At 43.9% G+C, this 15,639-nt stretch overlaps 1 protein-coding gene across 4 annotated transcripts in view; it reads right to left on the reverse strand.

Annotated features, from left to right (window-relative positions):
• The window catches only part of KDM4B (lysine demethylase 4B), a 354,261-nt gene that overhangs the window by 107,542 nt on the left and 231,080 nt on the right, over nucleotides 1-15,639 (reverse strand). For all 4 annotated transcript variants that reach the window (XM_033955335.1, XM_033955336.1, XM_033955333.1 and 1 more), the window contains exon 10: nucleotides 7,630-7,799. In XM_033955335.1, coding sequence (XP_033811226.1) covers nucleotides 7,630-7,799 — 170 coding nt within the window. The remainder of the gene's footprint in view (nucleotides 1-7,629; nucleotides 7,800-15,639) is intronic.

Raw genomic sequence — 15,639 nt, forward strand, 5'->3', positions numbered from 1 at the left:
TAAGCTCTTTCGAGCCGGGACTGTTTTCTTACTCTTTGTGACTCTGTACAGCGATGCGTGTATCTGGCAGCACTGTAGAAATAATTAATAGTAGTAGTAGTTTAATTGGAATAATCTCCCTAAGGAAGAGGATGTGGATATTTGGTAATTTATCAAAGAGGCATGTGGAGTTAAACATTCAGCCATCCATCTTGGATGGTGACATCATCCACCACCCCTATACTTTTCAACATCTACTTGGCGCCTTTACATAGAAACATAGAAACATAGAAATAGACGGCAGATAAGGGCCCACGGCCCATCTAGTCTGCCCACCTTAATGTCCCTCCCCTACCTTTGCCCTGTGAATAGATCCCATATGCCGATCCTATTTGGCCTTAAAATCAGGCACGCTGCTGGCCTCAATCACCTGTAGTGGAAGACTATTCCAGCGATCAACCACTCTTTCAGTGAAAAAGAATTTCCTGGTGTCACCTCGTAGTTTCCCGCCCCTGATTTTCAACGGATGTCCTCTTGTTGTCGTGGGACCCTTGAAAAAGAAGATATCTTCCTCCGCCTCGATGTGGCCCGTAAGATACTTGAACGTCTCGATCATGTCCCCCCTCTCTCTGCGCTCCTCGAGCGAGTATAGCTGTAATTTGTCAAGCCGTTTTTCGTATGGTAGATCCTTGAGTCCCGAGACCATCCGGGTGGCCATTCTTTGCACCTACTCCAGTCTCAGCACATCCTTGCGATAATGCGGCCTCCAGAATTGCACACAGTATTCCAGGTGGGGCCTCACCATGATCTATACAATGGCATAATGACTTCCGCCTTACGACTGACGAAACCCCTTCGTATGCAGCCCATGATTTGTCTTGCTTTGGACGAAGCCTGCTCCACTTGATTGGCAGACTTCATGTCCTCACTGACGATTACCCCCAAGTCTCGTTCTGCAACCGTTTTTGCTAGGATCTCGCCATTAAGGGTATAAGACTTGCATGGATTCTGGCTGCCCAGGTGCATAACTTTGCATTTTTTGGCATTGAAGTTGAGTTGCCATGTCCTAGACCATCGCTCCAGTAGGAGTAGGTCGTGCATCATGTTGTCGGGCACTGAATCTTCGTCTGTTGTGCATTTGCCCACTACATTACTCAGTTTGGCGTCATCGGCGAATAATGTTTACTGACTACTTCAATCAATGGAATTTACACCTTATGTCTACCAGATGACATCCAGGTCTTATGCACCCTTGACTTCTGACACCTCAAATCAACTCAATTAAAACCAGATTAGTTCATTTGATTGGCTGACCACCCACAGACTAATACTGAATCCAAGTAAATCTAAATCATTACTATTTAACAGATCTCAGTAAGCTACCCTCACATCTCCCATTTTGCTTTCTTCAATCTCTGTCCCACTTGTTACCTCTTCAAGAATATTATGAGTAATCCTAGATGCCACTTTATCTTTTATACCTCAGATCTCAATAGTCTTTCAACGTGACATCTATAAACTATACTTAAACAGATCTATACGCAACCTCCTCCAACCATCAGCACTTAATGTTCTTGAATATTCTTGTCCACTCTCTAGTAATTAGTCATCTTGACTATTTTAATTCATTGTATAAAGATATCGATGTCAAAGATAAAAAACAATTTCAAACCATCCAAAATAGGGGATGGGACTTGTATATCATCTTTTTGTGGTTACACATTCACTTGCTACTGCAAATTTCATCATATCGCTCCCCTTCTCAACGCTGCTCAGTGGTTCCCTGTCACACATCACATTATCTACTGTATAAAATTATTCAGCTTGTGTTCAAAATTTGTGCTTCTGATGCTCCTCTCTATATCCTACTGCCAGATTAGAACCCTCAAGTTGTCCTGTCAAAATTGTCTTACTACTCCCACCTTCTGTGAAATCTTAGACTCCATCCATTGCTCTACCTTTTCAGTGAAAGGTCCTGGACTATGGAATGCATTGCCACTCCATCTTAGACTCCAATCCTCCTTGGCCAAATTTAAATCAGATCTTAAAACATCTCTTTTGGAAAATGTCTACACTTAATATCTTCTTTGTCCCTTTCTTCTCTTTCCATAATCAGTAGCAGAGTACATCCTTCTGTCCTATCCCCCCCCTTTTCTTTTTAGTTTTGTATTTCTACCCCCCCAGTCCAGTCTCATCTGCATACTCCCTTCCCTATATGGCTAGATTGTAAGCTGCTTAGACAATTTCTTTGATAAGCAGGATATTAAAATCCTGAATAAACTTGGTTTATCTGTATTTTCAGAAAAAATGAAAACCACCTTATTTCAAAAATTTTTAACAGCAAAAATTTGGAGTATTTTGTTTTTAAATTAAATCTACTTGTTACTCCTGGTATTTTGACCAGCTTCTTTAATTGTTATCCACAATGAACTACTGGTATAGCACAGTTACTTACCGTAACAGGTGTTATCAAGGGACAGCAGGCAGATATTCTCACTGATGGGTGATGTCACTGACGGAGCCCCACTGCATCACCACTTTAAATATTTAGAAAGTTTGTGATAGCCCGCACTGTGCATGCGCGAGTACCTTCCCGCCCGACGTAGGCACGCGGTCCTTCAGTTAAGATAAGAAAGCTAAGGAGCCAACCCAGGGAGGTGGGTGGGTTGTGAGAATATCTGCCTGCTGTCCCTGGATAACACCTGTTAAGGTAAGTAACTGTGTTTTATCCCAGGACTAGCAGGCAGCATATTCTCACTGATGGGTGACCTCCAAGCTAACAAGAATGGGATGGTGGGAGTGTTGGCCTTTAGGAGAATAAATTTTGTAATACAGATTGGCCGAAGTGCCCATCCCGTCTGGAGAAATACTCCAGACAATAGTGAGAAGTGAATGTATGAACTGAGGACCAGGTGGCACCTATACAAATTTCCTCAATGGGAGTAGATCTAAGGAAAGCAACAGAAGCTGCCATAGCTCTAATTTTGTGGGCTGTGGCATGACTCTCCAGTGCCAGACCAGTATGAGCATAACAGAACGAGATACAGGCAGCCAGCCAGTTGTAAATCGTTCTCTTGGAAACAGGATGCCCCCAACTTGTTTGGATCAAATGAGATGAACAGTTGGGGAGATGTTCTATGAGACTTTGCCTTGTCGATGTAATAGGCCAAAGCACGCTTACAGTCCAATGTGCAAAGCAGTTTCTCCAGCATGAGAAAGAGGCTTAGGAAAAAAACACTGGCAGAACAATCGACTGATTGAGATGAAATTCCGTGATTATTTTCAGTAGAAACTTTGGATGCGTGCGTAGAACCACTTTATCATGGTGAAAAACTGTGAAAGGTGGATCTGCCACCAACGCTTGTAACTCACTGACCCTCCTAGCAGAGGTGAGAGCAATAAGGAAGACAACTTTCCAGGTGAGAAACTTGAGGTGAGCTGTGGCCACTGGTTCAAATGGTGGCTTCATCAAATTGGAAAGAACCACATTAAGATCCCAGACGACAGGCAGAGGTTTGAGAGGTGGTTTAACGTTGAAAAGTCCTTTCATGAATCTGGAGACCAAAGGATGAGAAGTAAGAGGTTTTCCCTTGACTGGCATGTGAAAAGCTGTAATAGCACTAAGATGGACTCTGATAGATGTAGACTTGAGACCAGAGTCAGATAAATGGAGTAGATAATCTAACACCAATTCCACTGACAAGGATGTGAGATCATGATTATGAAGACACCAGGAAGAAAACCTAGTCCACTTTTGTTGATAACATTGTTGGGTGGCTGGTTTCCTGGAGGCATCAATAATATGTTGAACAGGCTGAGAGAGATGTAAATCAGAAGAATTCAGCCTGAGAGAAACCAAACTGTCAGGTGTAATAATTGCAGGTTGGGATGTAGAAGTGATTCCTGATGGTGAGTAAGCAGAGTAGGAAAAACTGGAAGAGGTATTGGTTCCCTGGAGCTGAGCTGAAGTAGAAGGGAGAACCAATGCTGCCTGGGCCACCAAGGAGCAATGAGAATCATGGTGGCTGCCTCTCGTTTGAGTTTGAACAGAGTCCTCAACATGAGAGGAATTGGAAGGAATGCATATAGAAACAGGCCCGTCCAATCTAAGAGTAAAGCATCGGCTTCCAGGCGGAGAGGAGAGTATTTATTTATTTATTTAGATTTTTATCCTGTCCTCCCAGTAGCTCAGAATGGTCTACAAGCAAACATTCACAGTGGAGTACATTTGGACAGTACAAAGACTATACAGTAGTTTAAATACAAGGACTATACAGTAATTTAAGTACAGGTTAAGAATAGACTGTACAGCAATTTAAGTAGAAGTTTCGAATGGAGAAGAGAGTAAAGCCTGGAGCAAAACTGAGACAACTCCCCAGCCGTGAATCTTCCCATATTTCATTAACACAGGTAGTAGGGCCTTGGCTAAACACACTTTAACGGTCTCTCATGGCAATGTTCAAATGGCAAAAAAATTAATAATATTTTTCTCAGACCATTAGAGAAGTAAAAATTATGCCAGTAAAGCAAAGAAATACTTAAAAATAAAACAAATTGGAAATAATTAAGTAAAAAATCATAACAAAACTGAAAAAGAAATAGTAGAGGTAATGTAGATGACATCCTATTCGGACGCCATCTTGGGGGGGAAAAAAACAACAAAAAGAGTGAAATCCCCCACAGCATCATCTGCTGTCTGGAAGATACTTTGGCCTAGTAGAAGAATAACCAAGGCAGAAATGGCAGGTGATTCAGATAAACTGATCATATACAGAGGGTATGCCATATTGAATCCTCCAGGGACTACCAGAAAGAAGATTACCAAAGGTAAAATCCTAATCTTCCATTGCGGTACGTCCCTTCCGGATTCAGTACGCAAGGTGACGTACCAAAGCAATGGCAGTGTCTAGAGAGGGACAGAAGAGCCTGCCCGCAACAGAGGCCCCAATAGCGACATCATAACAAGCTGCCACATCCACTCAGTAAATCTGGTAAAGGTATGAAGTGAAGACCAAGTAGTCGCCCTGCAAGTTTCGAATGGAGGAACTACTCGAGACTTTGCCCACGAGACCGCAACACTTCTGGTCGAGTGGGCCTTGAGAGAAACCAATGGCTGCTTGCCTTGGGCAATGTAAGACAACAAGAAGGCCATATGGATCCAATGGGCAATAGAAGCCATGGACGCTAACCTATCTCGACAAGGTTGGGACTTCAGGACAAAAAGATGATCTGAAAAATGAAAAATCATTAGCTTTCTCCAGATAGTGGAGGAAAATCCTCTGCTCATCTAATTTGCAGAAGAACTGATCCTTCCAAGCCAACCCCAAGAAACAGAAGGCAAACAAACCTCTTGGTTGACATGAAAATCTGAAACTACTTCCGGCAGACAGGAAGGAATGTACAGAGAACAACTCCTGAGTCTGCTATGCTTAGAAAAGGCTCCCTACTTGAAAGACCCTGGAGCTCCGAAATACACCATACAGAGACTCTAGCCACTGGAAAGACAATCGTATGATCCAAAGTGAAGCATTTCTGAGTGGCTCGAAAAGGGCTGCCATGAACCCCAACACCTGCAAATAGTGCCAGGCCAAGGGAACTGGGAGTGCCCTGAGATCCAAGATCTATTTTTGAAGCTTCTGTTTGCATGGCTCGGGAAGTCTGCAATGGTGTCAGCTGACTTTTCTTGAAGTTGACAATCCAGTCCATGCGCTCCAGCTGAGACAGTACCATCTCCACCACTCGCTCACAGTCCTGTTGAGATGGAGCCCAGATCAGCCAGTCGCCCAGATACTCATCCTGCAGTGGAAGGTACACCCATCCTGCAGAGGAAGGCTGCTATGTCAGTTGTGAAGGTGCATGGATTATTTGCCAGCCCAAACAACAGAGCTGTGAACATGAAAAGCTGCTGAAGAACATGAAAATGCAGACACCTGCGATGATCCAGGTAGATCGGAATAAGAAGGTAAGGCCCATGAGATTGAAGGACACAAGAAACTCCCTTGGAGCAATGGCAGTTATGACCATACATACCATTTCCATCTGAAAGTGTGGAATCCGCAAACAGTGATTGACTGACTTGAGATCCAGAATGGATCTCCAGTCTTCTGATCCTTTCTTTGCACGATGAAGTATAAGGAGTATCTACCTAAGCCTGAGTCTTCTTCTGAGATGGGATCTATCGCTTGGAAGAGAGGCTGCAGGGTAATACAAACCTTCGACTTCTTCTCTAGTCAACTTGCCGAGGAGTCCAGAAACGAATCCAGAGGGAGGTGAAAGAAGTCTATCTTGTACCCCTCCCGAATGATGTCCAGCACCCATTGATCTGAGGGTATTCGAGCCCACTCTTGGTAAAACAGAGAGCCGACCCGGATCCAGACTTCTGGCATCATTGTAACCTTTTAGGTGCCGCTCCAGGACGAGATCCTGACAATAGTGAACATTTGGAATTTTATGGGTGGAATTCCTGGGAATATCTTTGGGGATGAAGAGCCCAAGGGATTCTGACAAAATCTGCAGGAGGGACGAAAAGAATTGTGAGAGACTTAGGATGGCGATCTGCCACACTTGCAACGAGGTCATAAGACTTTTATCAGAAAGCAGCTGACCCTTGAAGGGAAGTCTTCTCAGAATCGCCTTAGAGGCAGAAATACTAAACGGATCCAGAGTCTGTTATGTTGACACTGCAGAAGCTGGGGCCTTACTGAGAACTTGCAGGAAAACATAGAGGGCATCCGCCACATAATCCACACCATCTATCACCAGCTGGGGACAGCCCCAAACGTGGAAGGATGCTGAAAAAGAGCTCCTCTATGAACTCTTGAGAAAGCCCTTGTGGGCGAAATGGGTCCTGTCGGGGCATGCTAGAGACACTGCATTAAAATGATAAGTAAAAGAAACTGTGCTGTCATTTGGTTTTTATTTCTGATAAAATAATACAGAAGTAAATTATTAGCTGCATTTGACAAAGGAGGCAATGACATGAGCCAAGTCAAAAAATCCACACTGGATTTTTTTATTGATGTAAATGACTTTATGAGCCTTGTTGCCATCTCATATTTGATCCTGTTGAGTGAGGATTGCTGCATTGTGGTTGTTTCCATTTTAGCCTCACCTTTTCATCTTCTACACCTCTTTAGTGTTGGCAGGAACAAAGCCCACTCATTCCTGCCTGGTGCTACTACTTAATGGAAATGGCTGCAAAGCTGCTATGGGAAGTCTTGGCAGCCATGAGAAGAGGCCACTAGATCACCACGACTTATTAGGATAGGTCTGGGAAGCGCCTATTTTGAGGCAGCTCCTTTTCTATAGTGGGGGTGGGATAAGTGTTTTCTGCTATGGGTGGCCCGAGGACAGCAGCAGAGAGTGATTGCAAAAAAAATTTTTTTTTAGGGGGTAGGAGGTGCATTACTGGCAGAAACCTGAACCTGGATTTTGGGATGTTTTGGTACCAAAATCAAAATTTTGCCAGCTTCTAGATTTAATATTGCTTTATTCTTCTCACATTAACACATCTCTCTCCTCCAACCTGAATACTATCTTTCTAGGATCTGCACAATGACCTTTGAGTAACTGCAGTCTCTCTTTCATTAACTAGTCTCAGTCTTAGTCTTCCCTACCATTTCTCAGTATGTTCAAGTGCTTTTGCTTTACCTCTACAGCAGCTTAGCTGCTTGTCTTGCTCTTCCTCCATGTCTGTGCACTCTCTAGACTCTTCTTTTATCTTCTCATCTTTCAAACCGGAAGCCATGGCCATGACTTCTCTCAGTGACTTCTGGTCCTCCGTTTTATGCCTCCTGGGTTGAGTGCGTTTTCTATATGACCTGCAGCAGCAGCACACAATATCAGAGATTTCACCAGAAACACAAGATCAACTTAGTTAAGAACTAAAACTTGCTCCATTACTCCTAAAGTTTATAGAAACATATCAGTTGTATAAGGGAAAGTGATAAGGGAAAGATGAGAGATTTCTAATAAGGATCTGAATCAACTCTTAGAAGTTGTTACTACCTTTCCATTTAGTTCTTCTTGCTCCTGAGGAAGGAACATCCTTCACCTTTTTGTATCTTACATATATTTAATAAAATGTGTCAGACTCTGAATGGAATCCTGTCAACCCAAACATAGTTTCGCCCCCCTTTTTTTGAGCAAATACCTTATATAGAAATACTGCTGATGTTTATTGGCAATCTTCTCTACTGATCAATTTAGCTTTAGCAACAGTCACTTAAATGTTATACAAATATCAAGCCAAAGAATCTTCCTGCAGCCCACCCCTAGTCCTGTATTACTAAGCACATGGGCCACTGACCCCACGGCCAAAAAATGCATTAAGTTCAACTGCATATTAGTTAAACATCCGATTATTTCAAATTTCAGATAAACCAATATATCCTCTCCTGACCCTTTTCACCTCCCCAACACCTAGAAAACTTTATGCCCATGACCACAAATTTTGTAAATTCTAGGGATGGCGAAAATAGCTTTTACAGGTATCAGAAAAATATGCTGGCCAGAATTTGGCACACTGAGGAAGCAAAGATACTTATATGTAGAAGGTGTTCCCTAAGCAGGTATATATTCTCATATGTGGGTGATGTCATCCACGTAACCTGATATGAACACATACCAAATGCACTGTCACTCTAAAATTTTAGGCAGTACCCATGTCTTCCTGCATGACACCAACTCACGGAACCTGCAGCTCAGTAACAAAGCTAAGATGCCAATTAGTGTGGGTAGGTTGTGAGAATATATACTTGCTGTCCTTGAAGGTCACCTGCTACAGGTAAGTATCTTTGCTTTCTCCAAGGATAAGCAGGTATAATATTCTCACATGTGGGACTCCCAAGCTGCTAAAGAAGTAAGGATATATAAAACATGATCCTAACAGAATCCAAAAAGGGTTGGCAGGAAAGTTGGCCTTCAGGAAATAAAATTAATCTCCTTGGACTCCTTGTCCAAAAGACTGTCTCTTCTTAAGTTTTGCTCTAAACAATAGTGTGAAGTGAAGGTATGGATCTGTTTGCAGATGTCCTTAGCAGATGTAGAGCAGAAATAGGCAGCTATTCAGGAAGCGTGCCCAGGCAGGAGCGCAAAAAACTTGCTCCTGCCTTGTGCGCCACTGGCCGCGACATAATGAGGACTCAGGAGGCAGCAGTCCAGCGAGGGAAGGGAAGGAATGTGGAAAGCGCGCTCCTGCCAATACACCGCTGGACCAACACAATTTAAACGTACCGGGAGGCGAGGGGGGTATTCGTTCCATAAGACGTACCCTTATTTCCACCCACTTTTTTTGGGGAAAAAAGTGTGTCTTATGGAATAAAAAATAAAGTCTGTTAATCAAGTGGAGAATGGTTCTCTTGGTAACAGGATTTCCAATTCTGTTAGGATTGAAAGCCACAAAGTAGGCTGTAAAATGTTCGAAGGCCAAAAAATGAAAAATGGTAATAAATATAATTTTTTTTTTTTACTGAAGGAAATAAAAGGATATAAAGGAAAAAAAAATGACAAAAAAAAGGAAAGAAAAGAATGAATGGGAAGGCACAAAAATATCAGAAGTTTGAAGAACTTAGAGAGACTAAGGAACAGCTTCTCATGTCCACAGAAAACAGATGGTCCTGCAAGCTGGTGTCAGGAGGGAAGGCACCAGCATGCATGTGGTATAGTGGGTCTTAAAGATTTAAAGTGACAAGTACACTTTTTGACTGTCATAAGAACCTAAGAATAGTCTTACTGGGTCAGACCAATGGTCCATCAAGCCCAGTAGCCCATTCTCACGATAGCCAATCCAGGTCACTAGTACCTGGCAAAAACCCAAGGTGTAGCAATATTCCATGCTACCGATACAGGGCAAGCAGTGGCTTCCCCGTGTTTTTCTCAATAACAGACTATGGACTTTTCCTCCAGGAACTTGTCCAAACCTTTCTTAAAACCAACTACGCTATCTGCTCTTACCACAACCTGTGGCAATGCGTTCAAGATCAACTATTCTTGGAGTGAAAAAAAATTTCCTACAATTGGATTTTAAAGTATTTCCCCGTAACTTCATCAAGTGTCTCCCACTCTTTTTAATTTTTGACGGAGTTAAAAATCAATCCACTTGAACAAGTTCTACTCCTCTCAGGATTTTGTAGACTTAAGAACATAAGAATTGCCGCTGCTGGGTCAGATCAGTGGTCCATCATGCCTAGTCACGCGGTGGCCCTTAGGTCAAAGGCCAGTGCTCAGAGCCTTATCTGCGTATGTTCTGGTTCGGCAGGAACTTGTCTAACTATCTTGAATCCCTGGAGGGTGTTTTCCCCTATAACAGCCTCTGGAAGAGCGTTCCAGTTTTCTACCACTCTCTGGATGAAGAAAACCTTCCTTAGGTTTGTACGGAATCTATCCCCTTTTAACTTTGAGAGTGTCCTCTCGTTCTCTCTACTTGGAGAGGGTGAACAACCTGTCTTTATCTACTAAGTCTATTCTCTTCATTATCTTGAATGTTTCGATCATGTCTCCCCTCAGCCGTCTCTTTTTCAAGCTGAAGAGCCCTAACCATTTTAGTCTCTCTTGATCACTCTTCTATGAACCTTTTCTATCGCCACTATATTTTTCTTGAGATAAGGAGACCAGAATTGAAAGCAATACTCCAGATGAGGTTGTACCATGGAGCAATACAGGGGCATTATAATATTCTTAGTCTTGTTAACCATCTCTTTTTTAATAATTTCTAGCATCCTATTTGCTTTCTTGGCCACCGCCACACACTGGACGGAAGATTTTATCGTATTATCTATGATAACACCTCTAGATCCTTTTCTTGGGCGCTAATCCCCAAGGTGGACCCTAGCATCTGGTAACTGTGATTCAGGTTATTCTTCCCAATGTGCATCACTTTGCATTTGTCCACATTAAATTTCATCTGCCATTTGGACACCCAGTCTTCCAATTTCCTAAGGTCCACCTGCAATTGTTCACAATCCGCATGTGTTTTAACAACTTTGAACAGTTTAGTGTCATCTGCAAATTTAATTACCTCACTCGTCATTCCAACTTCCAGTTCATTTATAAATAAGTTAAATAGCACCGGTCCCAGTACAGACCCCTGCAGCACTCCACTGTTTACTCTCCTCCATTGAGAAAAATGACCATTTAACCCTACCCTCTGTTTTCTATCTCATAACCAATTCTTAATCCACAATTGAACTTTGTCACCTATCCTATGCCACTTTAATTTTCTCAGGAGCCTCTCGTGAGGAACTTTATCAAAAGCTTTCTGAAAATCTAGATATACTATATCAACCAGCTCATCTTTATCCACATGTTTTTTCACACCTTCAAAGAAGTCAAGCAAATTTGTGAGGCAAGATCTCCCTCGGCTGAACCCAAGCAGACTCCATCTCATTAAATCATGTCTGTGCCAGGTTCCATGGACGACGTCACCCATATGTAAGAAAATGCTGCCTGCTTGTCCTTGGATAAAGTAAATTAGTCTGCTGCCTATGGAAAGATTTGGAGGGAGATTTAGGGATATGTTGGCTAAAAGAACAACTGCTGTTTGGATTGAGACCAAGATTGTGATTTCCATTATCTTTGTTGTCTAGATTGGCATCTTTATGGTTGCTTGAGAATAGGAGGAAGATGGTTAATTGTAGTGACACCTGGGATTATAATAGGAGGAATGCCTGGAATTGGTAGAATATCTCTGAGACAACATGGAAAGTTGAGAAGTCTGTGCTTTAGAAATAGTCGTCATACTTTTATCACTCTTTTACATTTTCCTCTCATTCCATGAAACATTGGGAACCTATGCTGACAACCTCACTTTCTGATGTTGACTGGGAACTCTTTTGGTCCTTGACAAACCGACCTCTTTTATCATCCAGAGTCTCACAATCAATGTTCTTCATTATGTGGAATGTGGTATGGACACCTTTTCGGATGTGGAAAGCTAACCTAAAACAAGACTCTATATGTTGGAACTGTATGAAAGAAGTTGGGACTCTTGATCACATGCTTTTCCATTGTGCTCAAGTTCGTTCCTTTTGGACGTGCATTTGGGACACCATAAAGTCTATTACCAATTGTTCAGAAGAAATTTCCTTTGACACTATAATTCTCCGATCTCAACACCCTTGTTTTACACAGTCTAACTGTCCTCCTAAACTCATTGATGCAATGTTTGTGACTGCCCTTATGCACATCTTGAAAAATTGGAAGTCCTCTTCATTACTAAACTATACCTTCTGGTGGAATTCTTTGAGCATGTATCATAAATTTGAATCATATGCTTATGAAAAGAAAAATATAATTCGACTTTCCAAAAATTTGATACAATGTAAATCACCCTGGAAATTCCTGGACTCATATGTTAAATCTATTTCATAGACACTCCTCTCTTCTTCTTCTTCCTCTTCTTTTTCTTCCTTCAATTTCTCTTTCCTCTTATCTTTCCTTTTACTAATTTTTCATGAACAGTCCTAGTACTTTAGATCTTTTAAAACGATTCAATTCTACATTGCACAATGTAACTGAATATTAGTTATACTAAATGTTTTGTTTTATATTTTGATACCATGTACTTGAACTGTTTCCTATATTTTTTCAAAAAATCAATAAAAAATATTGAACTAAAAAAAAAAAAGAAATAGTCGTCATAGCATCATTATGTTTCTTGATCTTATCCATAGCTTGTTCAATTTTCTCTCCAAATTGGAGAGGTGTTCTTAGACTGACGTTTACAGACCTGAAGCCAGGCTATTCTACACACTGGAATTGCTACTGCAGATGTTCTGGAGGAGACAGCAAATGCATCAAATGCTGCCTGAGCCATGGACTTTCTAGTAGTAAATAAGTTCTTGAAAAGCTGTTGGAATTGATTCAGGTGATCTGCTGGAAGATATTGATTGAAGTCAGATAATTGTTTTAGCAATGATTTGTGATAAATGGACATGTAAAAGTGGTAGTCTATTATTCTGAGTAGCATGGAAGACTGGAATATGTATTTGCTAAATGAGTTTAATGTCTGATCTCTTTTCCAGGAGGAGCAGAAGTGTAACAGCGGGAACTACGTGAATGCTTGAGGGCAGATTTCAAACCAGGGAATGGTATTGAAACTGAGGTCTGTCAAATCCTGGACATGTCTATCTTTCTAGGAGCAACTTGTACTGATAAGGGAGTCTCCCAGTTTTTACATAAAGCATCTTTCATGACTTTGTGTAAAGGTACTTTGATACATTCGTTTTGTGGAGTTTCAAAGTTAAGGAATTCAAAGAGTTCAGAACGAGGTTCCACCTCTGTCTGCATTTTTTTGGGGGGGGCAATGCCTGCTCCATTTGTCAGATGAAGCCAATTAAAGAGAGCATTCAGATGGGGATATTCAAATGGGGGAAGGATCAGAAGGTATATCAAAGGATTCTTATGCAGAGAAATCTGGTAAGTCCTCACTAGAGTGGAGAGATATATCAGAGTAAGATTCCTCGATGTATTTGGGAGTGTACATTGAGGAAAGTGTCGAGGTGAAACTTCCTTTAATGAGGACTATGCATGTGTAGCGTAGGTTCTTGTCAATAGCAATGGTCAGTATTGAGCAGATGTCTGATCGTGTCCTCGACTGATACTTCAATGTATCCTTAGAATGGGCTGAGGCAGGCATTGGAGACTTTGAAGCCTATGTAGACTGTGTGCAGTTGCCCTGAAAGATCTTGTCTGAGCATAGACCAGATCTTTTTTCTGTACAGTCAGTGCCAGTACCATGGCACAAAAGCAGTCTGCTGTACTGTTTCAATGTCAAGGTTGCCTTCGGGAAGGCATCAGCTGGATGGTTGGAGAATGGTCATCTGTACACTGATGATTTGCATGTGTCAAAGTTGATGCCTGAGAGGATATAGTGGTACACTTAGAAGGAGAAGAGTGCTCATGCTTCTTAACTTTCTTACATGCTAAATTCCTTGATGATCAAGGCATCAATGATGAAGAAGTAGAGTCTCGGCATTGTGTTGACCCTAATACACAACATTCCTGATGTGGTATCAATGCAGATAGTGCAGCTGTCGATGCATAGGTTGCAGGAAGTTGAGCATCAGGTTCCGAATCCCCAGCTATGCTCAATGTCGACACCAATGCAGTACCAAAATGTTTGCTGAATTGAAGTTTGCGTTTGCATACAGAAACAGAGGCTACAATCAATGTCCTGACGCTCAGAATCTAGGCACCGGACACGTCAATTATGCAGATCAGAGTCCCGAGATGGTCCTATTGCATCAAGGAGCAGCAAAGCAAGGTGTTGATGACAAAGTGATGGAACCAAAACTAATTTATTATATCCAACAATTGGTGGCACGAAAAACAGGACCCAACACAGCTGCATTTCAGCAATAAATTGCCTGCATCAGGGGTCAGATATAAGAACTTTAGACTTTCAAAAGTTACCGTATTTTCACGCATATAACGCGCGCGTTATACGCGTTTTTACCTACCGCGCATACCCCTCACGCGTTATATGCGTGAGCGCGGTATACGAAAGTTTTCAAACATAGTTCCCACCCCGCCCGACGCCCGATTCACCCCCCCAGCAGGACCACTCGCACCCCCACCCCGAACGACCACTCGCACGCGCTCCCACCCGCACCCGCATCCACGATCGGAGCAAGAGGGAGCCCAAGCCCTCTTGCCCGGCCGACTCCCCGACGTCCGATACATCCCCCCCCCGGCAGGACCACTCGCACCCCCACCCCGAAGGACCGCCGACTTCCCGACAATATCGGGCCAGAAGGGAGCCCAAACCCTCCTGGCCACGGCGACCCCCTAACCCCACCCCGCACTACATTACGGGCAGGAGGGATCCCAGGCCCTCCTGCCCTCGACGCAAACCCCCCTCCCCCCCAACGACCGTCCCCCCCCCCCAAGAACCTCCGACCGCCCCCCCAGCCGACCCGCGACCCCCCTGGCCGACCCCCACGACCCCCCACCCCCCTTCCCCGTACCTTTGGAAGTTGGCCGGACAGACGGGAGCCAAACCCGCCTGTCCGGCAGGCAGCCAACGAAGGAATGAGGCCGGATTGGCCCATCCGTCCTAAAGCTCCGCCTACTGGTGGGGCCTAAGGCGCGTGGGCCAATCAGAATAGGCCCTGGAGCCTTAGGTCCCACCTGGGGGCGCGGCCTGAGGCACATGGGCCCAACCCGACCATGTGCCTCAGGCCGCGCCCCCAGGTGGGACCTAAGGCTCCAGGGCCTATTCTGATTGGCCCACGCGCCTTAGGCCCCACCAGTAGGCGGAGCTTTAGGACGGATGGGCCAATCCGGCCTCATTCCTTCGTTGGCTGCCTGCCGGACAGGCGGGTTTGGCTCCCTTCTGGCCCAACTACCAAAGGTACGGGGAAGGGGGGTGGGGGGGTCGTGGGGGTCGCCAGGGGGGGTCGCGGGTCGGCTGGGGGGGCGGTCGGAGGTTCTTAGGGGGGGGGCGGTCGTTGGGGGGAGGGGGGTTTGCGTCGAGGGCAGGAGGGCCTGGGATCCCTCCTGCCCGTAATGTAGTGCGGGGTGGGGTTAGGGGGTCGCCGTGGCCAGGAGGATTTGGGCTCCCTCCTGGCCCGATATTGTTGGGGAGTCGGCGGTCCTTCGGGGGGAGGGATGTATCGGACGTCGGGGGGGGGGGCATCAGGCTTTCAGGATGGGGACAGA

Source organism: Geotrypetes seraphini, chromosome 8, assembly GCF_902459505.1.
Source record: "Geotrypetes seraphini chromosome 8, aGeoSer1.1, whole genome shotgun sequence".
NCBI lineage: Eukaryota > Metazoa > Chordata > Amphibia > Gymnophiona > Dermophiidae > Geotrypetes > Geotrypetes seraphini.